The sequence below is a fragment of the Sorex fumeus genome, unplaced genomic scaffold (genome assembly GCF_029834395.1).
Source record: "Sorex fumeus unplaced genomic scaffold, SorFum_2.1 ptg000063l, whole genome shotgun sequence".
Lineage (NCBI taxonomy): Eukaryota > Metazoa > Chordata > Mammalia > Eulipotyphla > Soricidae > Sorex > Sorex fumeus.
In genome coordinates this window covers 80,572,475-80,597,571 of record NW_026606120.1, presented here as the reverse complement: position 1 = coordinate 80,597,571, position 25,097 = coordinate 80,572,475, and the positions used below count along the sequence as shown (strand labels likewise).

At 45.3% G+C, this 25,097-nt stretch overlaps 1 protein-coding gene across 2 annotated transcripts in view; it reads right to left on the bottom strand.

The window, feature by feature from the left end:
- MAP3K3 (mitogen-activated protein kinase kinase kinase 3) overlaps positions 1–25,097 on the bottom strand; it is a 74,654-nt gene that overhangs the window by 9,571 nt on the left and 39,986 nt on the right. For both annotated transcript variants that reach the window (XM_056126998.1, XM_056126999.1), the window contains 3 exons: positions 17,900–18,020; positions 1,550–1,683; positions 151–224 (listed from right to left, as the gene is read on the bottom strand). In XM_056126998.1, the coding sequence (XP_055982973.1) occupies positions 151–224; positions 1,550–1,683; positions 17,900–18,020 (329 nt within the window). The remainder of the gene's footprint in view (positions 1–150; positions 225–1,549; positions 1,684–17,899; positions 18,021–25,097) is intronic.

Below are 25,097 nucleotides of genomic sequence, written 5' to 3'. Positions count from 1 at the left end.
AGGTTCTTTCCAAGAAGCATGATGCTTAATCCCTGGGCCTGCAGAACCGTCTAGATCAGAAACACAGATACCAGTTAAACTCCATTTCGTCAGCCCATCAGTTCCCCAAATGCCGAGGTATTATCCTCCATCCCAGCCACAATCCCATACCTGTCTGCTGATCTGTCCAAGGACTGGCAACTTCCTGACAAGGAGCTTTCCGCACTGCTCAGAGGATCTAGCACCTGCAAGGGAAACCACTTCAGCTCCAGTCCAAATTCCAGGCAGCTGACCCTGGGCTTCAAGGTCAGCTAGCGGTCCTTTCAGTCAAAGGATGAATGTGCCCTTTCTCTGCCTGGAGAGTGGGAAAGATGGCTAGGAAGGTTAAAAAGGTACCATTCTACCCTGCAGTTTGAAAGGCAAGTTTCCAGGAGAGAGAAAAATGCCTGGCTGGCATCCCAAGGAACCTTGCCAGGAGAGCAAAGCAGAGACGCTGTTTCTTTTGTTGGCACTGTCTCGGCTCAGGAACGCTGGAGCCCGGCGCTAGAGCTGGCACTACCCTGCAGACACTCCCAGTGCATGTGGGTGGGACCACGATGCTCCAATTTACAACCCAACATCCCTGAGTTACAAAGATGAGCGCTGTCCTCATTTCACTGATGAGCACTGTGGGCCTGGAAAGGTTAGGCTTTTACAGCTATTAAGCCATGCAGAGCTTAACTGGCACAGAACAAAAACTTCCCAGGTTCCTGGTTCTCGTGCAGAAGCAGTAATACAGATAAATGTATTAAATGTTAAATGTTTCTCTGTTCTTCAATCGAAGGCAGTATCCAGACCTTCAGGATAGCTTTTCTCCAACTAATCTTGCCTTCATTTTGCCTTGGCTTGGGGTCTGGGCGTTGCACACTTTCTTATCAGAAAATTCATTATGTGAGATCCAAAGTGAATCATTACCTACATACCCATACTTTTATTTTTTTTTCTTTTACTTTACTTCATTTTATCTTATTGGTTTGGGGGCCACACCTGGCTATGTTCAGGGATCATTCTTGCTGGGATTGGAGAAATAATATGTGGTGCCAGGGATCGAACCCTGGTCAGCAGCATACAAGGCAAGTGCCCGACCACTGCACTATCCCTCCGGCCTCTCACCCATATTTCAAATGTACAGGTCACACATTATTTATTTTGGAGCAGAGGGCAAAACTTGGTGGTGCTTGGGGAACCATACGTGGTGATGTAGATCAAACTGAGGTTGGCTGCATGAGTGGCAGGTACCTAACCTTCCTTCTATGTATCTCTGTAGCAATCATGATATATTATAAAGTAAAATGAAAATCTTGATAAGGATGTAAAGGGTTTTCCCGAGTGGATGTATCAGTATGAAAAAACTGCTTCCAATACATCAAGTGCACATTTGGCCAATGAGACCAGTTAACAGAAGAGAGAACAATGCAGTGGGTAAGACATTACCCATGCGGTCGGCCTGATTTTAATGCCTGTACCCACTAAGGACTCCCCCATTATAACCTTAGACTGCCTCATCCAAGGCACAGCCCCCAGTACTCACGCACTGCTCGCTGGTCTCAGGAATGAACTCCCCCTCACTGTTGATGCTGGTATAGGACCCCTGCCGGGCAATTCGCTGCTGTCGCTCAGGAACATAACCTGGGGGAGGTGAGCTTCGCCCAGGGTTCTGGGAGTCTAGAAGACAAAAACAAGATGTTGGGCCAGAGTCTAGTACATGTGGCCTGAGAGGAACAGAGGACCAGCTCCGAGATACTCGGCCTAGCAGTCAGGAACGTGACTCTGATGGGCCATGGTCACTGAAACGAGTTTTCTTATAAGCGACTGGAAAGGCAGAAGAGACACTAAGAACCGTGACCCACCAAACATGATCTAGAATAAGCCATTCTCAATCACATTAGGCTGGCAAGCAGCAGGCTTGGGAGGGGGTTCCCCCTTTCCCTTCCCTTCTTCTCTGTTGCTGCTGTCACAGTGATGAAGAGTCACACACATCTGGCTGTGGTCCTGGTCATTTTATGTGGCACTTGCAGGAATCACCAAGCTGTGATGCTTGCATGCTCAGCCACACTGCTCACTGTGGTGCTCTTGCACATTCTGGCCAGGGTGGCTGTGTGCTCCCTAGGGGTGTTAGTTCTGGTTCTGGTGCTTGCCTCGGGTGGCACTTTTTTTTGGGGGGGGGGGGGTCATACCTAACAATGCTCTGAGGTTACTCCTGGCTCTGCACTCAGGAATTACTCCTGGTGGTGCTTGGGAGACCATATGGGATGCTGGGGATTGAACCCAGATTGGTGACATGCAAGCCAAATGCCCTACCCGCTGTGCTATTGCTCCTGTCCCTGGGGTGGAACTCTGGAGCTTCACGGGGATCACAGACATGAGAGCTGAGGAGTGTACCTGGCCCATGTGGTGGCTACTTGCGATTGAACGCAGGCTCGCAGGCAGGTGCTATCAGCTACTGAGCATCTCCCCAGCCCTCCTTAAGAAAACAAACTGGAGAGAGAGCATGAAGTTAAAGCACTCCTCTTGCATGTGGTGTGGTCGATCAAGGTTTGAATCCCTGGTACCACATATGGTCCCCAAGCTTGTCAGGGGTCACTTCCTAAGCTCAGAGCTAGGGATATCCCTGAGCACCACCAGGTGTGGATCCGCCCCCTTCCAAAAATTTTCTTTGAATGCCATTTTTACATAATAAAGCCACTCCTAATTCTTTCTCTCTTTAAAGCATGACTTCTCTTCATTTCTGCCCATTTTAGGAAAAGCAAATGAAAATCAATAGGCTAGTCCACTTGAACGGGAAGTCTAGTCGCATCTTGGGTCTTGAGTTCCTGGGAGGGGCCCCTGGATACACCTGGACATTTCCCCCCATCTCTTTCTGCTGCCTCATTCCTTCCGACAATGTTGCCCTCTGTTCAATGTACACATACCAGGTAAGAAGGTCTCCTATCCACCTGGCCACACACAAGTCGGTACTTGCTCCACCCCGCTGCAACCCCTTCCCTCTCCTAAGCTCCCTGGCTAACAGCAATAATATTATCTTGCATTTACATAATAGTTTATTTACTTTGTTGGACTTTTACAGTAATCACCTCATTTGACTTTCAACATTCATTCCTGCAGTGGATGTCTGGCAAATGTTTTTCTGAATCCTACTAAAATACCATGTATTCTGCAAGGTCTTTTGACATTTGTTACTTCATTTAGTGCTTTCAATAACCCCAAGAGGGAAATATTTTTTTATTTAACAGAAGCGGAAAGTGAGACACAAAGAGCCTTACAAAAGAAATACAACATAGGCAAGAATTATCACTATTATTTTACAAGTCAAAAAAAAAAGTCAATTTTATGTGCACTTTCACCAAAAAAAGTTTGTAAGAGAAGCAGCTTATCCTAAAAATTACTGAACTGCATAAAGTACATGAAGATGATTTGTGTATCATTAAGGGATACTTTTGACTCTGGAAAACAGGTTTCCTTATTGCTGGCTCAGAGCTTCTCTGATAGTCTTTACTGCTTTCTGGAATCTGAAAAAACAAAGGTGAAGCCAAAGTTTGAATCTCTTGCCCTTTCTAAGTTCACTGGACAAACTACAAGAGCCAATGTGTAGAAGGTTTGAAAAATTTTTAACAGTACTCACACACAAATCTATCTAGTAGCTTCAAAACTTAAATGTAGGATTTTTTAAAGTCTAGGGTTCTTATCCTGAGCCATTTTCCTATTATGGAAGGAACAAATTTATCTCATTATGGAGAAAACCAGAAATATGAGTGCCCTCCACTCCTACCCTAGCAATTTGCAGACCACCCCAGAAGAGATGAAATGCCACCTCTCAATAAAGCAGGCTGCATTCCTTAGTGTCTCAAAGAGAGAACAAGTTTGGTAGCTTGAGATACAGAGAAAACCCTAACTCCTTCTACCCTGGTAGGTGAGACTCATCTACTGCCAAGTCTTGTATTAAATGATTAATTTAACCGGGACTGAGGAGACAATTCCACTGGCTAAAACAAAAGATTTGTATGCCAAGGGCCCAGATTTGATCCCTGGCACTGCATGGTCCCTGCAGGAACCTCTGAGCCCACCACTGGGAGTGGAAGGAAGTAAGGAACTAAGGAAGGAGGGAGGGAAGAAGGGAGGCAAGGAGGGAGGGAGGAGGGAGGGGAGGGGAAGGGAGGAAGGAATTTTGGTAGACTCAGTTATAATTTTTTCTCCTGCCTATTTTCAACAGCTCATGTGGAGTGTGGGAGCCCAAGAGTACTCAGTTTCTGCTCTACATTCTGGAAGCTGGGGTCACACAGTGGGGACCAAATGTCCACTGAGAGCCCAGCCTCCGCTCTTTGAACATCCTGGAAGAGAGGAAGGGCTGAACAAAGTGCTAAGGAGGCGTAATGAAACTTCCTGAGTCAGGAACCCTGAGAAAGAAGAAAAATACTAGAAAAATAAAAGAACGGTAGGGGAAAGGAGTCTATATAAAAACAACAAACTCCAGAGAATTTAGGCTATTCTTTTCTTTTTCTTGTTTTTCAGGCCACACTCGGCAGTGCTCAGGTATCACTCCCAGCAGTGCTTGGGGGACCACACACATATGGTGGGGGAACTCAGGTCAGTCACGCACAAGGCAAGCCCTACTCCCACGTCTCCCGTCCCTAGGCTATCATTTCCAAAGCCTTCAAAAAACTCACTCTACATTCCTCCACATGAGGTCAACTATTCAGAATACATGGCTCATTCAGCAGTTAGTGGAAGACTTTTCAAAACAAAAATAAAAGTTTCTTCACTGGGGACCCCAGACGGTGGGGCAATTAGCATCACCTCAGGAAATGGAAGTTAAAGGCTGTAGTGGGGGAAGAATCAGCTCTGAATCTCAGGTTGGCCCTGAGCACTTCCATTCTCGGGTCCTTTCTCCCTGGGCATCCCTAATGGCAGGGCCATCAGTATCCCCTCAGCAGTCACCACACAAATCCTTCAAGCCACTGACCACCTTGCAGGTTATTATAGAAGACTATTTTTTTTTCCATTTTGGGTCACACACGAAGCCAGTGATGCTCAGGGGTTACTCCTGGTTCTGCACCCAGGGATCACTCCTGGCAGTGCTTAGGGGACCATATGGGATGACGAGAACCAAACCTGGGTCATCTGCGTGCAAGGTCCTCCCCGCTGTGCTATAGCTCTGGCCCCCTATAGAAGGCATTTTAATAAATCTGTCACTAGGAATATTTTTCATCTTACTTATTTTGGGTTTGAGGGGTGACACTCAGAGGTGCTCAGGACTTACTTACTCCTGGTTCTATACTCAAGAATCACTTGTAGTGGGGGCTCTAGGGACCATTTGCAGAGCTGGAGATTGAACCCAGGCAGGCACCACGCCCGTCATACTCTGTCTCTCCAGTCCCAAGCACTTTCAATCTCTTGAAATCTGCAGAGAGACTGTCTTGATGCTCTCTCTCTCTGAATCTAGGCTGAGAAAGCTCTGGACTTTGGGTTACACCCGGTGATGCGTGGGGGTTGCTCCAAGGACTGCTCAGAGACCCCACGATGCTAAGGCTCAAACCCTGGGCTCCAGCAGGCGAAACACATGTTCTAGCCCTTTGAACCATTTCCCTGGCCCAGGAAGGCTCCTGCTATCCAAGCTTCCCCTCCTGACTCCAGAGGGGAGAGAGAGGCTAGAGACAGTGCTCTGGAAGCAGACCTAGAAGTTTGCCGGCTCTCTGTTCCCCACACCTCACTCAGAGTAGAGGCCATCTGAGGTAAGGAGGTATCTGAGCCATGTCTTTCAAATGATCTCAAACAGCCTTTGGAGAAAAGAATCCATCTAGGTTCCCTGAGCCTTGGCAGAAAATTATATTGCTCTGAGTGTAAATTTAGAGATGCTGCGTCTGAACAGAGCAAAGAAAGCAGCCCCGGCTATTTTCGTTATTATCGTCTTTACTTGGATTCCTCTTTCTTTCTCTTCTCAGCACTCTGTTTAATCCTCACTGACTCCTGTGGTGGAGGTGCACCCTGGGGAAGCCGAGGCCCAACAAGTACAATTCTGTGATTCTCAGGGCAGCCGACCCAAGATAACTCTGGAATCATTATTGATTTCCATGGAGAGCAAGCAGGCTGCTCCAGATCCTGGCTGTTCCACACGATGGCTAGTTTCTCCACGAACTAGCCAGACCAGGTGGCCCCTTGAGCACTGCAAAGGGAGGATGAAGATCTCTGCACCACACGAGGAAACGTGATACCTTTCAAGGAGCAGGAGGGAGGCAACATGAGCACTTCTTTTTTCTTTTTTTTAAATGTAGGAATACTGCTATTTATTCAGTCATTATTTAAGCTGATGAACTCCACATTACTTTTTTTTTTAAATTCAGAATGTGAATTTTATTTTATTATTCATTATTATTTCTTTTAATTACCATGAGATACAGTTACAAAGCTTTCCGGTTTGAGTTTCAGTCATGCAATGATTGATCGATCACCCAACCCTCCACCAGTGCACATCTTCCACTATCAAGGTCCCCAGTATCCCCCCCATTCCACCCCTCCCCCTGCCTCTATGGCAGACAATCTCCCCCATACTCTCTTTTTATTGCTTATTATGAATAGCATAAGATGTTGCGCGGCAACAAGAGCAGCAGTGATATGGCACACTCCTTTTTTTTTTCTTCTTTTTGGGTCATACCAGGCAATGTGACCTGGCTCTGCACTAAAGAGTTACCCCTGGTGGTACTCAGGAGACCATATGGGATGCTGGGAATTGAACCCGGGTCGGCCGCATGCAAGGCAAACACCCTACCCACTGTGCTATCGCTCCAGCCCCGATGTATGCACTTCTTGACAGCACAGGGGAGAAACACACTGTTTCATGCAGCTCAAATTTAGAATTATATTGCCCATAAGATCCTGTAATAAGGCCAAGGGTACAAGAGCCAGACACTCAGAGGCAATGACAAGATGCAGGTAAAGGGAAATTTGGATCACAAAAGTTACCCTACTTTCCAGTGCCCAGATACGAAAGAGTCATGCCTGGTCATTATTCTTGCTGCTGCAGCACAAAATTCTAGAGCAACTGTGGAAAGAGGGTGGCTCTCCAAGCCCTGCTGCATCTCAAACCACCAAGCTCTTTTTAGCTGTTGAAATACAAACCTTAGCTAGTGTCTGCTTCCCACTCCTGGCTGTTAGTAATACTCTGATAATCCACATGTTCTGTGGAAGTTTAACCCATACGTTAGCAACTTAGGTGGCAGCAGAAGCAACTGAAAGAGATGAGCAAGGTATAGAGAGAAAAATCTAAGTTCGGGGATTAAATGGATGGGAATTCAAGTCGAGCCTGGTCACTCTTTAGCTGAATGGTTTAAAGCCTCACCTCGATTTCATGACCTGCAAAAACCGAGAACCATCTACTCCATAACCTTTTTTTTTTTAAAGTTATACATGTGGCAGCACAGGTACACATCTACATGGCAGAAACTCAGCAGAATTCCATTTGCTTAGCTCCTTTCATTTGGCAGGTATGGGTTAGACGCAAGATCCACTCCATCCTTCCAGGACATCTTTCCAAAGCTAATCAGTCAATAGTTCTTTTCTTTTCCTTTTTTTTTTTTTTTTTTTGCTTTTTGGGTCACACCTGGCGATGCACAGGGTTTACTCCTGGCTCTGCATCCAGGAATTACTCCTGGTGGTGCTCAGGGGACCATATGGGATGCTGGGAATCGAACCTGGGTCAGCCACATGCAAGGCAAACGCCCTACCCGCTGTGCTATTGCTCCAGCCCCCAATAGTTCTTTTCTTTCTTTTTTTTCCCTTTCCTTTCCATTCCTAGAAATACTTAGAGGCTGCTCATGGCTCAGAGTCTGGGGTGGTTCTAACAGGGCAGAGCTGGGGGACCAGGTGGTACTGGGAGTCTAACCCAGGACTCCCACATATGATGCATGCACTCACATAATGAGCACTCTCTCTAGCTCTGAGGCCATATTTTCAAGCCTCCCCCCCCCATCCCAACTCCATTTAAATTTAGGAGATCAAGTGTTTGTGTGACATTTACATGACTTCCTGCTATTCCTGCTGCTGTGCTGCTGAGCACAGTCTACCTGTTTCTCTCCTACTGCATTCACAGAGGCGCCACAACTGCTTCCCGTAATCCCAGTGTCCAGAGACAGGTGCAGGTGTCCCGTGTAAATGGTATGCACCGGAGCAGAGACACAGTGCCTCTGAACACACAAGCTTCCTGACTACGGAAGAGGAAGCAGTTCTGTGGTCAGCCCTAACCCAGAGTCTATTTCTCTCACTCTGCTATAAGCCTGAGTATGCAAAAATCTCTTCTTCTATAAACTAGTCAGATCCTATTCTATGAACCTGAACTATGATCGGTGGTCTCCAGAGTGAAGAGGCACTACATATCTCACCTAGAGTAAACAAACAAAAAGTGTTTCTTATAAAGGATTGGTGAGAAAGGAAAACTCTTTTTAATGAAATACCAGGTACTGACTAAATGAACACAAGAAAGGATGAATTGTTCTCAATCTGTTATATAAAATAAGTGGGATGAGAGGTGAGGTCTCTGGAATAAAATATCAATGGTCCTCTTAATACCCACTTTCTCCTTCCCTGGCTGCCCCTGAACTCTCCTGGTTTTGCCCTTGGGATGGGACTAGCTCACAGGCGGCCAAAACTAAAGATCCAGGAGGGCCTGGGGGTGGGGTGGGCGAATAGCAAAGGTTGTCTGAGCTTTTATTTCCAGCCAGAGACTTTCACTTTTTCCAATACACACTGCTGCCTGTAGAGAGCCAGCCTAGTTATCTGATGGGCAGTAGGCCAGGGGCTATTGTGCATAGGCCCACAACTTGGGGCAGGAAAAGGAAGTCTCCCCAAACCAATGGCTATCAGAGGAAGCGAATGGAAAAACCAGGATTTGGCAGAATTGCTCCAGAGCATTTTCAGTTTTGTTTTTCATCTTCATTTCAGAGACTGGGGTCCAATGAGACAGACAGTGGCAGTTAAGAAAAAGTGAACTGTGGAGCCGAACAGGATAAGACACTGACCCAAAGATTTACTGACACACAAGTATTTACTGGCAGGGACAGCATAAGCCAGACGCACAAACCACAGAGCCATCCCATCAGGACACTCTCGGTCTCAGAGAGCAGGCACAGCCACTCTTTCCCTGCCACCACAGCCTGCCCTTGCTCTAGACTCACGAGGCCATTTAATGCCAACAGATCTCACCTCCACGTCAACTACAGCAAAAGGGCGGAGGGGAGGGGTTGGAGTGGTAGCACAGCAGGTAGGGCGTTTGCCTTGCGCGAGGCTGACCTGGGTTTGATTCCCAGCATCCCATTTGGTTCCCGAGCACAGCCAGGAGTGGTTCCTGAGTGCAGAGTCAGGAGTAACCCCTGTGTATTACTGGACCCAAAACGCAAAAAAAAAAAAAAAAAAAAAAAAAAAAGGTGGAGGGATTATCCTGTGTTCAGAGCAAAACTTACTCCACACAAAAGAAAAGGAGCGAGAGATTGTGTCAGGGGCTGGAACTATAGAACAGCGGGTAGGGCGTTTGCCTTGCACGCAGCCAACTCGGGTTCGATTCCCAGCATCCCATATGGTCTCCTGAGTACCGCCAGGAGTAATTCCTGAGTGCATGAGCCAGGAGTAACCCCTGTGCATCGCCAAGTGTGACCCAAAAGGCAAAAAAAAAAGGAAAAAAAAAAGAGATGGGTGTCAGCTGCAAGGTGCCCATGGGCCCCCGGAGTATGCCGGCTCATACTCTCTATGCTGCTAGCCTAACCCAAAACAACCATCTGAAGAAAGCTCGCACCCATGACATGGCGAATTCTTTTGGTCTGTACCCTAACCTAAAGCTGAAAGACAGGCTCTCAGATTCTAGTCCCTCTCATAGGAGACTCCTGTCAGGAAGCTGGTGCAGTCAGGAAGCTGCCTCCACAGGGAGTTCCAGGGCTTTGGGTCAGTGTGAATGCGCAGGTCACTGCAAGTACAAAGAGATAGCTTGTTTGGGGTCACCAACTATTTGCTTTCTACCATTTTTCTCTCTTGCTGGAGCAGATGAGAAGGGCAAGAATCAAGTCTTTTTCTGCTTTTTACTCTCAATGGAAAAAATCTCTCTCTTCCCTTCCCTTCATTGTTGTTTCTGGTGGTGGTCACACACTCAGGGGAGAGGAAGGCCTCGATGCTCATATGTTGTGGTCAGGTGGAGATCACATGCTTGCTTGGGTACCAGGGACCCCAACAGCTGTATGCCTGGTATTTGCAACCAACGATGTGGACAATGACAGAGGTCAAACTTGGGGCCTCAGGCCTTGCAAGGAGAGCATCTACTGCTAAGTCATTCGCAGACCCTCAGTGGAAAAAAAAATTTTTTTTTTGTTTTTGGGTCACACCCGGCGATGCACAGGGGTTACTCCTGGCTCATACACTCAGGAATTACTCCTGGTGGTGCTCAGGGGACCATATGGGATGCTGGGAATCGAACCTGGGTTGGCCGCATGCAAGGCAAATGCCTTACCCGCTATATTATCGCTCCAGCCCTGGTGGAAAATATTTTTTAAAAACTTTTCTTTAGATGAGGCTGGAGAAATAGCACAGTGGGTAGGGCATTTGCCTTGCATGCGGCCAACCCAGGTTCGATTCCCAGCATCCCATATGGTCCCCTGAGCACCGCCAGGAGTAATTCCTAAGTGTATGAGCCAGGAGTAACCCCTGTGCATCACCGGGTGTGACCCAAAAATAAAAAAACCCAAAACTTTTCTTTAGGGGCGAGAGCGACAGCACAGCGGGTAGGGCATTTGCCTTGCACGCAGCCAACCCGGGTTCAATTCCCAGCATCCCATATAGTCCCGAGAACCGCCAAAAAAAAAAAAAAAGCAAAAACAAAACAACAACAACAAAAAAAACCCCTTTTCTTTATTGTAGTTTGGGTAACATGGTTATGCTGGTGTTAATGTTTATGGTGTTCACGTACAAAGTTACTGCACCTTCATCACCAAAGTGTCCAGACCCTCCATCACTGTCCATCTATCAATTTCAGTCCACCTCTTCCTTCCCCACTCCCATCAATGGAAAAGCTGAGCCAATATTTCCCAACATATTTATACTGGAGAGCTGTACAGGAGAGTTGATCTCAACATTTTGTCCCATAAAACCTTCCATGCATGTCAACTTTCAAAACACCCACTTTATTTTCACGTTGCTACCACCACTCACCAGTCTCTGATTTCCCCTAGAATCACAGAAGAATTTCTTTTGAGGAAGAGAAGCCGTGCAAGTGAAGGGAGCTCCGGTCACTGCCTCTGTCTCTCCCTCCCCAGTCCCGACCATGACCGGAGCTCTGTACTGTGCAGAGATCTCCAATACAGAACTGCCTAGGTACGACTCAGAAACCATCTCGTCCTTTCTCTGGTCCTTTCACCCCTCTGAATTTTTCTCCCTTCCATCTCCCCTACTTTGCCGAGCCAAGGTTCCCTACTGGACTCCCAGATTCATCCCTGCAAAGATCAACTTCCCTGTGATGTCTCCCCACCTTCAATCTCCTCAAATATCTTCGAGTCTCTCTCCATAAACATATCTGGATCTCCAGTCTCAGTATACCCTGGCCTTGTTTCTGCCACTCCCCAAAGCTTCCAGACTAAATCTTTTCTTCACAGTCAAACTCCCAGAGAGAACTGACTGCTTTAACCCACTTCTGAAGAGTTTCAATCTGCCAACCTCACTGTGGGATGCAGTAATAAGGCACAAAAACAAGACAAAGGCACTTAAAAAAAATAATAAACTAAACAAGTGAGACTGTGACCATGCCAAGTTCTCTAGTTGGGCTCCTGGCCTCAGGGGGCCATCCAGTGGATCAAAGACTTAAGTGATACTTCGCTCAGCAGCCAAGTAAGCAGAATTTCTAAAGGTAACTGCCATCTACTGCCAGGAAGTGCCATTTGCTTTACCTGGAGGTCTTTCCTGTGGGTGAATTCATTACCAAGTGGTAGTCTTTTTATTTTTCAGCATGACCTAGTTTAACAGACCCTAAAAAAAGAAAAAAGAGGAGCTCAAGGTATGTATATTGTGTTGGAAAAAAGAAACATTTGATTTGAAATAAAGAACTACCACATGGAAAATGTTATCTCTGTTGTTCAAGAGAACAGGACTAGAATGGGCAGAGTGAGAGATGGCAGATTGTCTATTCAAAACAAGGAAGAACTTTTAAATAAGCAGAGGTATTTAAACTACACTGGCACACCTGGCTCCTCCTAGCCGGATGAGCTGCATCAAGCACTTGATCACTATGCTCACAGGCTTGCTAATGTTGGTGGGCAGGAAGAGCAAGAGCCTGGCCTGGTGGAAATTTGAATCACTAAAGCTTGGAAGTCTGAGCCTTCTCCTTTAATCCCAATGCTACTGCTAGGACTTCTAGTTCCTTGTGTTTTATGCATTTTCTTGTGGGGAGATCACACTTAGCAATGCTTGGGGAACCATGCAAGAGGCAGGATGGGACGGGGGGGGGGGGGGGATGAGGGGTGGGAAGGGATGCTGGGACCCGTGGTGATGGATGACGGGCACTGGTGGAGGGATGGGCACTTGATCATTGTATAACTGAAACCCAAGCACAAAATTTGTAAGCCTATAACTGTACCTCATGGTGTTTCACTAATAAAAAAAGAAAAAAAGAAAAAAAAATGGAAATCAAACTCCGGGCTCCCACGCGCAAAGAATAGGGGCAATGAAGACATTACTCCAGTAGGGGCCTGAGAGATAGTACAGCAGGTAGGGTGTTTGCCTTGCACATGGCCACCCGCGTTCAATTCCCAGCATTCCATATGGTCCCCCATGCACCGCTAGGAGTAATTCCTGAGTGCAGAGTCAGGAGTAACTCCTGAGCATCACTGGGTATGATACAAAAAGCCAAAAAAAAAAAAAATAGCTCTAACCCTTTGAGCCATCTCCCAGCCCTAGTTTCTTGTGCTTCAACCTTGACTCTTCTTCCTGCCTATTTCTTTGTACTTCCAGAAGGCCTTCGGAGACTGTACCAAAACAAACAACTTGGGAATGAAAATGACAAATTGAGTTTCTTACCCTCCCTTGGTCTGTCTTCACAACCAGGCTGGTACCATGGAAAACCTCTTCTTAACTTTCTACTAATTTCCCTATTTCTCTGGTTGCTCTTTTCTTATATCCTTTGGGGGCTCACCTTTCCACAAATTGTTTAGGTGCTTGAGACACAGTCCTCTACCCCATTTTCTTTCAGCACAGTTTCCCATGCTCTCACATGAGCCCATGGTTTCAACCTGACAATATCCAGTTTTCTTTTCTCTAGCCCTAATACTGGAGCGGTATACTGGAGCGATACCATGGCGGGTAGAGCGTCTGCATGCGGCTGACCCAGGTTCAGTTCTTCTGTCCCTCTTGGAGAGCCTGGCAAGCTACCAAGAGTATCCTGCCCGCATGGCAGAGCTCCCCGTGGCGTATTCAATATGCCAAAAACAGCAACAAGTCTCACAATGAAGACATTACTGGTGCCCGCTCGAGCAAATTGATGAACAATGGGAGGACAGTGCTACAGTGCTAGAGGCCTGGTATTTTCCCTTTTCAGAGATACAGGAACCTATATTATAAATCTAACTTTCCATCTGCCATCTCCCCTGGGCTGTCTCAAGGCAGTTCCAATTCATCTTGTCTAAAACACTGTATCTCTCCCTTCCTAGCACCAGAAATTAAGCTTTCTTCCGGTATTCTGGAGTTGGAAAAAGGAAGCGCCATTTACCCAAATCCATAAGCCAACAGCTTCCCCCCTTCTCTCTCAATATCCATCCATAAATACAATCCAATACTAGGTAGCTCTTTACTCTTCCAATCTTAGAGCCCCCTCTATGCCTTAACAATAGAGGATGATAAAGAGCTTTTACTGAGATGGATAATATCAATGAGGATTCACAATACTAAAAATTAAAACTCAGAAATCATTAAATACACAAGCACACAGTCTATTAGCCATCGAGGCAATGATACCTCATACGAGTAACCTCTGGAAAACCCCACTGTATACTTAATAAGACAATGAGGGAAAGGACAAATTATATCTCATGTTAGTATGAAAGTTTTCACTTCACAGACCTTTTTCAAAGGACCTTAGGAACAACCTATACACCCATGCTGCACTGTGAAACCCACCACAAAGTCATGCTGTCAGTTTTACCTTCCAAATCCCCCAGACTCTTTCTCTTTCCACTACTGTTGATAAGACTAGTTCAAGCTTCATTCTTCCTTTACCTAGACTGCTACATTAGCCTGACCTAGGTCCCTTGAATTCATTCTACCCTTCTACAATCTGTTCTCCACATATAGCAAGAACAAATATGAATATGCCATGCCACCCATTCCTCTTCACTTAGCGTAAGGATGATCACTGTATTTAATTTTAAAATGCTGGGCTAAAGATAGTACAGGAGAACAAGCATTTGTTTTGTATGTGGTCAACCCTGGTTCAATCCCCTATACGACGTAGGGTCCCCTAAGCATTGTCAGGAGTGATCCCTGAGCACAGAGTCAAGTGTAAACACTGTGTACCTTCAGGTATGGCCCCTCAACAAAAATAAACTAAAATGAGGGGGGAGGGGCAGAGAGCTTGTGGTCTTTGAAAGTATTGCTGGGTGAGATTCCACAGCACAGAGCTACAAGGAGCCCCCAGTACTTTGGGGTGATCCCTGCCCCCATCTTCCCACCAGCCAAATTAATCTTTTCATCATAGTCCTCCCTCTGCACTCTCGGTCCAACCCTGTTTTTGGTTGTTCAGACCCAAGGACTTTCTTCTCACAGTGCCTCTGCCATCAGCCCTCTGCACATGGAGCTCTGCAGGCCTGGAATTCTCTTCCCATATTCTTGGCACAATTCCCATCCACACTCTGGATCACAGAGTCAGGCTTTCTTGGCCTTAAAATCAGGTCACATGACTTTGTTACATTCTCTCTGGACACCACACACCTTTTAGTCATGGCCTATAAATTATGTGTTAATTACACCATGACAGCATACGTCTGTTTCCCATAAATTTGTAAGAAGTCCTGGCTTTTTGGCTTCCCAGGTTTCTGGCACAAAGCATACACTCTGGCAATTGTTGAATGAATAAAAACAAATTTTATAGGGAAAACAAAAAGATAACAAAGATAATGTGATAAGCATTATAGTGGAGATGGGCCAAAGGGTTTTAGTCTTTCTTTTGACAGAGACAGGACTTCAGTCTTCTGTTGACCACCAAACAAACCCAAGACTAGGTGAGGCACCTCAGAAGCTAAGCACTGTGTCTTAGGTTTCTCCATTTCGCCTCCAAATATGTCAGCCAACAGGGTAAATAAGTGAAATAATCTTTCCCAGGTCATTCTAGTTAGAAACCATCTCCTTCATTTCTTGTCCCTACAGAAGTGCTGGGGCACTCTGCCCACTTCTCTTGTGACATCCACTATACTCTACACACTCCAAATTGGGTGAGATTCAACCTACCACTTTGCTCAACAAAGTAACTGGCAGATACTCTTTCTTGTACGTGATTATTCATCTAAGTAAACCATGTTTGTTCTCAGAGATAGCTGTTCTGTAACCTCTAAAGTCCTGAGCAGATTTTTAAATTTTTATTTATCTTGGGTTTTTGGCCCACATGCTGGGGGTGGTACTTAGGACTTCTTCCTGGTTCTGTGCTCAGGGATCACTCCTGGAGGACTTGGGGGACCATATGTGGTGCTGAGGATTGAACCCGGGTCAGCTGCATTCAAGGTAGTGCCTGCTGTACTATTGCTTCAGCCTCAGTCCTAAGCAAAACTGGTTAATTTCTCCTGGAGCTTGAGGCAGACTCACCCTTCCACTTGCCTCCACTGTTGCATTTGTTTCAGCTCATTGTCTGGTCCATGATACTTGCAAAATGAAAAAACCCAGGATCTGGGTCCAGACAGTAATACAGAGGATAGGGTGTTTGCCTTGCATACAGCAGACCTGGGTTCAATCCCTGGCATCACATATGGTCCCCTGAGCCTGCCAGGAGTAATCCCTCAGCCCAGAGCCAGGAATAAGCCTTGAGCACTGCCGGCAGTGGCCAACCCCCCCACCCCCACCCCCACCAAAATCCTAGGATCTACAGATGCATTCTGGGAAGTTATGTGTCCTCAGAGGCTGTGCTGCCTATTCTATAGATAAATAGGGTCTACATCATAGAAATCTAATTCCTCAGCATTCTCAGACAAGGAAATTCCACACACAACTCCCTACAACAATGCAGCATTTAGCCCTTGTCACCACACAATCACAGGCTCTTACCAAGGAGCAGGAAACTCAATCATAACCTCATTTTAGTCCTTCTGCTTGCTCCACAAACAATGATGCCCTCCCTCAGTCCCTCAGTCTCCACAGAGGAAGCGAGGTCAAGCTGGCCGAATTTCCCAGGGTCCAGGGTAGCTGGACTCCAGAGCAAGAGATGCTTTGGATAAGATCTCCTAGCTGGCTGCTGGGTCTTTCTCCTCAACAGTTTTCTGAAAACACAGCCACCAAGTATCCACAGTGTTAGAGAATGAATGAAGTTCAGCAACATGTACTACTCGAATTCCGGAAATCACTAAATGAGGTAGTCAGTGCCTGGGTAACATTTTTCCTGCTGTTCCCTTGGGAGGCCTTTTTACACAGACAAGCTCTGCAGCAGGTTTGATGTTTAGATCTCCCCAAGCTCAGTTCAAGATAGTGAGAGAGCAATTTAATAACAATTCCATAATTGAATAAGTGGGCTTTTTCCTTAAACTCTTGGAAATGGGATCCAAAGTATTTCAGGATTACTTGGTAAAATGTACAACTCACTTCCATTCCTTTCCTGGGGAGCACTGGGAACAGATATATCACTTTTTTCCTGGTTAACCCATTGTGAATACTATGTTGCCAGATCCTGGCCTTTCCAGACAAAGCAGTTGGACTCTCTAAGAGCTTCATTAGCATCTTCCTGGAAGCACAAGGACTCCTCAGGTAGCCATGAGCAAGAGGTCTGAGGTTAAAACTCACAACTAAAGGGGCTGGAGAGACAGTACAGTAGGGTGTTTGCCTTGCGTGTGATCGACCTGGGTTTGATCCCTGGCACCCCTTATGGTTCCCTGGGCACCACCAGGAGTGATACCTGAGTGAAGTGCCAGGAGTAACCTCTGAACATCTCTGTGTGTAGACCAAAAAACAAAAATAAAACAACAAAACCACAACTCAGACTTGAATCTGATCCCTAATTATACCCATCCCACGTACCTCGGGGAAAGAATGCTTAAAAGTCAGGGTGTAACACTTTCCTCTAAGAAACCTTTTTTGTTGTTGTTGTTGTTGTTGTTGTTGTTGCTTTGCTTTTTGGGTCACACCCAGCGATGCACAGGGGTTACTCCTGGCTCTGCACTCAGGAGTTACTCCTGGCATGCTCAGGGGACCATATGGGAATGCTGGGAATTGAACCCAGGTCGGTCGCGTGCACGGTAAACACCCTACCCGCTGTGCTATTTCTCCAGCCCTAAGAAATCTTTTTTTGGATCATTTTTAGCACATTATTCATAACAAGCAATACAAGATAAATTACTTTGGTTCTGCTTTGGGGGCTGGGTTTGGGGTTCGGGATGAAAACACTCGAAATATGGTGGTGGGAAGGAATAATGGTGGCGGTATTGGTGTTCGAATATTAAATGTAATCAAATATTGTGAACAACTTTATAAAATTTTTTAAAAAATCAAGGTACAACTTGGAGTTCTCTGAAGGACTTCAAGGAAATATTTGAGATGGCTTTTTCAGGAATGTTTAAAGAAATTAAATGTGATTATGCTCTCAAATAATTATATCGTAAACTCCCTGAGGACTGGAACACCATCTGAGGAAGATTAATTAGATGAAAGGGGGAAAAGGTGAAATACTTACTGACAGAGAGGTGCCTGCTTCTGGGCTCGGGAGGCTGATAGATGGTGTTTATATCTCCCACAGACTGGGAAGCTTTGATCCGCACCTGCCTGGACACCCCAGAGTGAGGGGAGGTACTGGTCTGCAGGAGAAAAGGGAAAAGGCTCAGCAGTCTTTATGCGGGCAGGCACACTCTTCCTCAAAACTCCTCTTACTTCCAGCCACTGTTATGCCTTTAATATATGAGTTACCCATCTACCCCCAATTCACTCTGACCCTCTTGGCAAATCACTCTTTGCTCAGTGTAGTTTCACATTCTTAGTCAAAGACTAGCACTGAGACCCAGTACCACAGTTTAATAAGTGATGACCCAGACATGGAAGGGTAACAGGAATTCATTCCTGCAGTGATCGGCCAAACTGAACTGAGTTGTCAATACCCTCTCATAAAAATATCCAGAGGAGACTTGGGGTGAAGAGCAGGAAATTATTTCAGCAGCAAGATCAAGTAAGGGTCAGAGAGAGACACTGATGGCAACCTCCAACCTGACCAAATACTGGCTGGTAAATATGTATATGTTTGTTTGCTTGGAGGCCACACCTAGCAATGCTCATGGGCGATTCCCAGCTCTTGTGCTCAGATCATGTGATTGAACCTTGGTCTCCTGCATGCAGAGCATCACTCAAACATTGAGCTATACCTCCTGTCCATAAATGCATAATTTTGGGGGGGCAGAGGTACAACTGATAGTGTTCAGGGGCCACTCCTGAGCACTGTGTTCACAGTGTTGGAGACAGAATCAGGGTTGGCTGCATAAAAGGTAGGTGAGATGCTTTATCCCATGTACTAGCTCTCCGGCTCCCATAAATAGGTATATTTAAAAAGTAGCTCAATTGCAGAAAAAGAAATTTCAGTAAAGAACAAAAATTTGAAGTGTTTATTTATTTAATATTATAATTCTTTACTATGAAATAGTTCAGAATGCCACTGCTTTGTTTTTGTTTGGGGGGGGTGTTACAATTGACGATGCTCAGGGGTTACTCCCAGCTCTGCACTCAAGAGTTACTCTTGGTGGTGCTTGGGGGACCATCTAGGATTGAACTCTGGTTGGCTACATGCAAGGTAAATGCCCTACCCACGGTACTATAGCTTCGGCCCCTAGAATGTTACGTCTAATTAAAAAAAAAAAAGAATAACTGATCAAAGAAGCTTAATTTGGATTGTAAAACTACTTTCATAAAAATTTCATAAATAGAAAACTAGCTCAATAGGGCTGAAGTACAATTTAACTGAGCAGTAAGTAAAGCACTGGCCTTGCATGTGTGGTGATCCAAGTTCAACATGAAGCATGCAACAACAACTAAAGAGTAGAAAGTAAATTAATTAAAGTAGTTCTAAATACTACTTCTTTCCCAACAATAATCACTCTGAAAGTTATGGAAAAAAGATTTCAGATGCTTCCTATTACTGGGAATTACACATGAGTCATCTCAGGATGATGTTCACTCAGAAAGGCTTTACTATGTCCCATTCTGCCAGAGTTCACAGAACTCAGACAAGATCAGAACCCCAGGACTGGAGTGATAGCACAAGGGGTAGGACATTTGCCTTACACGCGGCCAACCCGGGTTTGATTCCCGGCATCCCATAGGTCCCCCGAGCACTGCCATGACTAATTCCTAACTGCAGAACCAGGAGTAACCCCTGTGCATCACCGTGTGTGATCCAAAAAGAAAAAAAAAAAAGATCAGAATCTCACCAAATCCACCCTCATTTTTGTACTCCCTTTTGTCAGGTGAGTTCTAGAGCATGCAAAGCAACAGAGGAAGACCGTTGCACTCAGAAAACTGAAAACTGCAGTTTGCAGTGGGGAGCAGGTGACATCAGGATAAGGAAACAAACATGCAAGAGCACTGCTCAGAGCGGGAATTGGAGCTGGGCATTATAAACAGTTTGGGTCTGAGCTTCTACCTCTTCTCATTTTTTTTGTTGTTGTTGTTCATTGGGTCACACCCGGCAATGCATAGGGGTTACTTCTGGCTTTGCACTTAGGAATTACTGCTGGTAGTATTCGGGGGACCATGTGGGATCCTGGGAATCGAACCCGGGTTGGCCTCGTGCAAGGCAAATGCCCTACCTGCTGTACTATCGGTCCAGCCTCTTACCTTTTCTCTTCTACCTCCTATTACCCATCCTCTCTGCATCGCCCCCCTCCCTCCACCCTTCCCCCCGCCCCACCCCCCGCAAGAAAAAAAATCCACCTAAACAAACTATATCCTGTCCTCCAGGAAAAAGGCTTCCCATTCGCAGGGGTGAGTGCAGCTGCCAAGCAGCATCCTCTAGTCTTCCCACCGCAGACTGCACCACACACAGGCTGTCCTGTCTCACTCTGAACGGGAAGTCAGACGCCAGGGGAAGTGAATGTTCTTGCTGAGGCCTCCGATGTGCAATAGCTCTCCGTGGAGACTCAAAGAGGAACAAACAGCCCAAGTCACACACGGACAGACCAAGCCCATGAAGGGTAAGGAAAGGCCACAGCTGGTAGTGAGAAAGAGAAGCCATCAAGACAACTTGCTTGGACTCAAGCCTCACACAGAGTGACAATTCTATAGGCCTTGGCAACAGAAATTTCAAAATATAACAAAGAGCACTCAGTCTAAAGCCCACCTTTAAAATCTAAAATTTCAGATAGCAAAGCCAGTTCAATAGCCAGCATGCCAGAGACTTATAAAAAGGACAGGTGCAGTTAAGGCAAAAGGTTAGAAAATAAAGGGCATCAATGATGGTTTCAAAGCAGGACTTCTCACACTTTTGTGTGCAAACAAATCACCCAGATTTAAAAATGTTAAAAATGCTGATTCTGACTCAGTGGGCCTGGGAGAGGGTGCATCTAATTTAGTAAATCTACTGGTAAGTGGATGAGACTTTTATCAGCAAGGACTTGAGGTGAATCATATTTTGATTTAGTGCCATGATTTTCCCTTAGAACTGCTTTCTGGGGAAGGGCCAGAATGATCATTCAGAGGTAAGGTGTTTTCTTTGCATGTAGTCAACCTGGGATTGATCCCCAGCATCCCATATGCTCCTTCAGCCCATCAAGAGTGATTCCTGACTGCAGATCCAGGAGTAACCACTGAGCAGGGGCAAGTGTGACCCAAAAACCAGACAAAGAACTAGTCCATTAGTGCAGAGGCAGGAGTAACTCCTGAGCATTGCCAGGTGTGACCCCCACCAAAAAAACAAAATAAATAAATAAATATTTGCTTTCTAAAAAAAAGAAAGAAAGAAAGAAAGAAATCATTAGAACTGCTATGACTGTTTTTTTGTTTTTTAATTTTTGGGCCACACCCAGCAATGCTCAGGAATTACTCCTGACTGTGCTCAGGAATTACTCCTGGTGGTGCTCGGGGGACCAAATGGGATGCTGGGGATCAAACCTTGGTCATGCATGTGCAAGGCAAGTATCCTACCCACTGCACTACCTTCCCAGTCCCTTGTCTGTGAGAATTTTTTTTTTTTTTTTTGCCTTTTGGGTCACACCCAGCAATGCACAGGGATTACTCCTGGTTCTGCACTCAGAACCAAGTATTACTCCTGCCGGTGCTCAGGGGACCATATGGGAAGCTGGGAATCAAATCTGGGTCAGCTGCATGCAAGACAAACGCCCTACCTGCTGTGCTATCGTTCCAGCCCCGCCTGTGAGAATTTTGATATCTCAGACCAAATACATCAGAAATCTCTGGGAATGGGGCTCAAGGACTAGTCTCTCAAATGTTTGCAATATTTAGTCAAGTCTAAAAATTCTGGTTTAAAGGAGAAAAAGAGAAAGACATGGTAAATAAAAATTAGGCTGTGGATTGGAGAGAATGTCTAAGACATAAGGCACTTGCCTTGCATACTGCTGACACTGGTTCAAACCCCACAACCCAAGCACCACTGGATGTGGCCAAAAGGGGACAAGGGAGTATAGTTGAGAGGCAGGAAAGATCCTTTTCATGCAGGAAACTCAGGTCTCATCCCTATCAACACAGGGCCCCCAAGCACTGCTGGGTGTGACTCACAAGCACAGAGCTGGGAGCAGACCCCGAACAACAGAGACTATCTCAGAAAAACAAAATCCAACAAAAAATAAAAGAATAAAAAAGAAACTGATGCAAGGGTCTAAGTAGCCTTGATTAAGACTTAGGAGTGGGAAAGAGGAAGAAGGAAGGTGAGAAAAAGGAAGAGACTATAGGAGAGTAAAAGGAAAACAAACACGGGGCTGGAGAGATAGAACAGCATGGAGGGCGCTTGCCTTGCATGTGGCTGACCTGGATTTGATCTCGGGCAACCCATATGTTCCCCCAAGCACCATCAGGAATAATTTCTGAGAGCAGAGTCAAGAATGATTCCTGAGCATCACCAGCGGTAACCCAAAAACTTAAAAAAAAAAAAAGTTATAAAAAAACTCTGATAAATGTGTTAAAGAATAAAGTTGAATGGGCAATGATGTGGATAACTTCGGACTATGGAAACTATAAAATGGAACCCATTGGAAGTCCTAGACATCACGAAGATAATGCTTGAAATTCAAAAAATTATTTTTTTAAAAAAGGAGCACAAACAAAAGTGACCCTGTGATAAATGGAACATTCTACAGACAGGAATTAGAAGGTCAAGCATGATCATTCAATGAAAAGCAACATGCGTGGCTGACACAACATGAATAATTACCATGTGCACAAACGTTTAGTAAGTAGAAGTGAGACGATCAGAAGAAAAGGTTACAAGAATTGACCCTCAAATTACGTTGATCAAACATTTGAGACAGGTATGAGGCAAAAGGAACAAGTGAGTTTAACTATGCCCATGGGAAATAGATGTGCATTTGTGTTTGTTTTGGTCTGGTTCATGGGAACAAAAATGTGAAAAATGGCACCCTGGATCTCACGGGTTCTGTCTCAGTCTCATCAGGATAGTAATGATAGTTACTATTGGGGTTTTATAAATTGACAGCGTTAACTTCCATAAACGTATTTGAAACCCTTTAGTTTTTGATTATTTATTGAGGGGTGGGGTTCATACTCAGTGGTGCTGAAGGGCTACTTCTGGCTTTGTGCTCCAAGAGTGACCGTTGGCAGTGCTCAGAGGCCCATATGTGATGTTGAAGATTTTACCCAGGTTCAGAGTCCTGCAGTCACTGAAACAACATTTAAGGCAAGGGCGCTACCTGCTATGCTCTTTCTCTGGCCTCCAAATCTTTTTGTTTTTAATATGGGGGATCATGTGGTGCTGGGAATAAGACACAAATTTCCTGCATCCAACTTGGAAAAGAATTGACAGTCCAAATTTCAGGGCAGAAAGAACAACATAAATAAATAATGAAGAGTTTTATAATGGCAATAGAGGGCAAGATGTAGAGCTCAGCAATAGAGTACATGTCTTACAATATGTAAATCTGGGTTAAATCCTCAGTACCAAAAAGGGAGGGGGAAGAGCAATAGAAAGCAAGACTGAAGAGAGATTCTCCATGAGAAGACCATAAAGAGGTTCTACAACTGCCTTAAGAACCTTAGCGATGGGTCAGAATGACAGCACAGTGGGTAGAGCACTTGCTTGACACAGCCACTCTAGGTTCGTTTCCTGACACCCCATATTGTTTCCTAAGCCCCACCAGGAGTGATTCCTCAGTGAAGAGGCAGGAGTTACTCCTGAGCACCATTGGGCACATTTGCTGAGGGAGAGAGAGGGAACCTTGGCTTACTGGTAGAAGTACGTTGACATGGGTGGTGAGTTTCTAACTGGAACATGAAATGCCTAAAACTCTGTTATCAACAGCTTTGTAAACCATAACTCATAATTTTTTGTTTTGTTTGGGGGCTACACCTAGCTTACTCCTGGCTCTGCATTTCAAGGATCACTCCTGGTGGGCCTGGGGAACCATGTGGGGTGCTGGAGATCAAATCCTGCTCACTTGTTTGCAAAGCCAAGTGCCTTTCTTGCTGTACTATTGCTCCCTCCCTGCCACACAGTTCTCCAGTATTGTGGCAGTATCTGAAGCCACGTTAACCATTTAATGGATGGGAGAACTAGAGGTAGCTAGAGGAGTAGACAGATCACACTTGGGGTGCTAAATCTCAGTTGATCACATGATTAAACCAAATCCCAATTTCGGTTTCCTCTGTAAGAAGTGTTTTGCTGACTATGGTCTATTTTTTGCTAACAATTAAAAAAGCATTCACTGTTCTTTTCTACAGCGAATTGGAAGGGAACAGGTTCTAAATAGAGAAGGAGCTTTAAATTGTTAAGAGCTCTTCCTCTTAAGGATCTTACTTATACTTTTTCTTTTTTGTTTTTGGCCACACTCAGTGATGCCTAGGGTTTACTCCTGGCCTTGTGCTCAGAGATCACTCTTGGAGGTGCTCAGGACAATGTGAAGCGCTAGGATCAAACCCAGGTAGAGCATGTGCAAGGAGAGCACCTTATTCCCTGGAGAGCCTTCTCCAGCTCCAAGATCTTATAAATGTTTGGGATAAAATTTATAAATACGCAACAAATATAAGGCAATTACCAAGGATTCTAAAAACAAGCTTGCAAACTATACTCAATGACTAATGGAATAGGGAATAATCAAAATAGCTTCAGTCAAAAATTCTGACCAAACCGTAGCAGGTCAATCAAGCTGGATCCTTAAGAAAAGGAGAGATAATACAAGGATGGAGTTCAGCTGTGAGACTCACACTTTGCGTGTGTGGGGCCCTAGATTTCATCTCTGGCACCATAAAACTAAATTAATTTAAAAGATAAAAAAAACTCTGGCAAAGGGGCTGGAGTGATAGCGCAGCGGGTATGGCATTTGCCTTGCACGCGGCTGACCCGGGTCCGATCCCCAGCATACTATATGGTTCCCGAGCATATGTGATCCCCCAGGAAAAATAAAAGACTCTGGCAAAGAGTAAAAAGGAAGAAATGTAGAGGAGGAGAGTATGCTGAAGAATATGAAGGATGAGCCTGGAGAACTGAAAGCAAGGTAGTCAGTGATAAGCCCTGGGTGCTAAGCTAAGTTTGGCCCTTATATGATAGGCAATAAGAAAGAAATATAAGGAGCAATGAATAACTTGAGCAGGGAAATGAAATTATAAAGAAAATATAATTTATTTTAGAGTATTTTCTAAGACATATTCAGGGGGAAAATAAAGACATTTAGGATAGAGAAGACTAATCCCCATGCATATTCTGT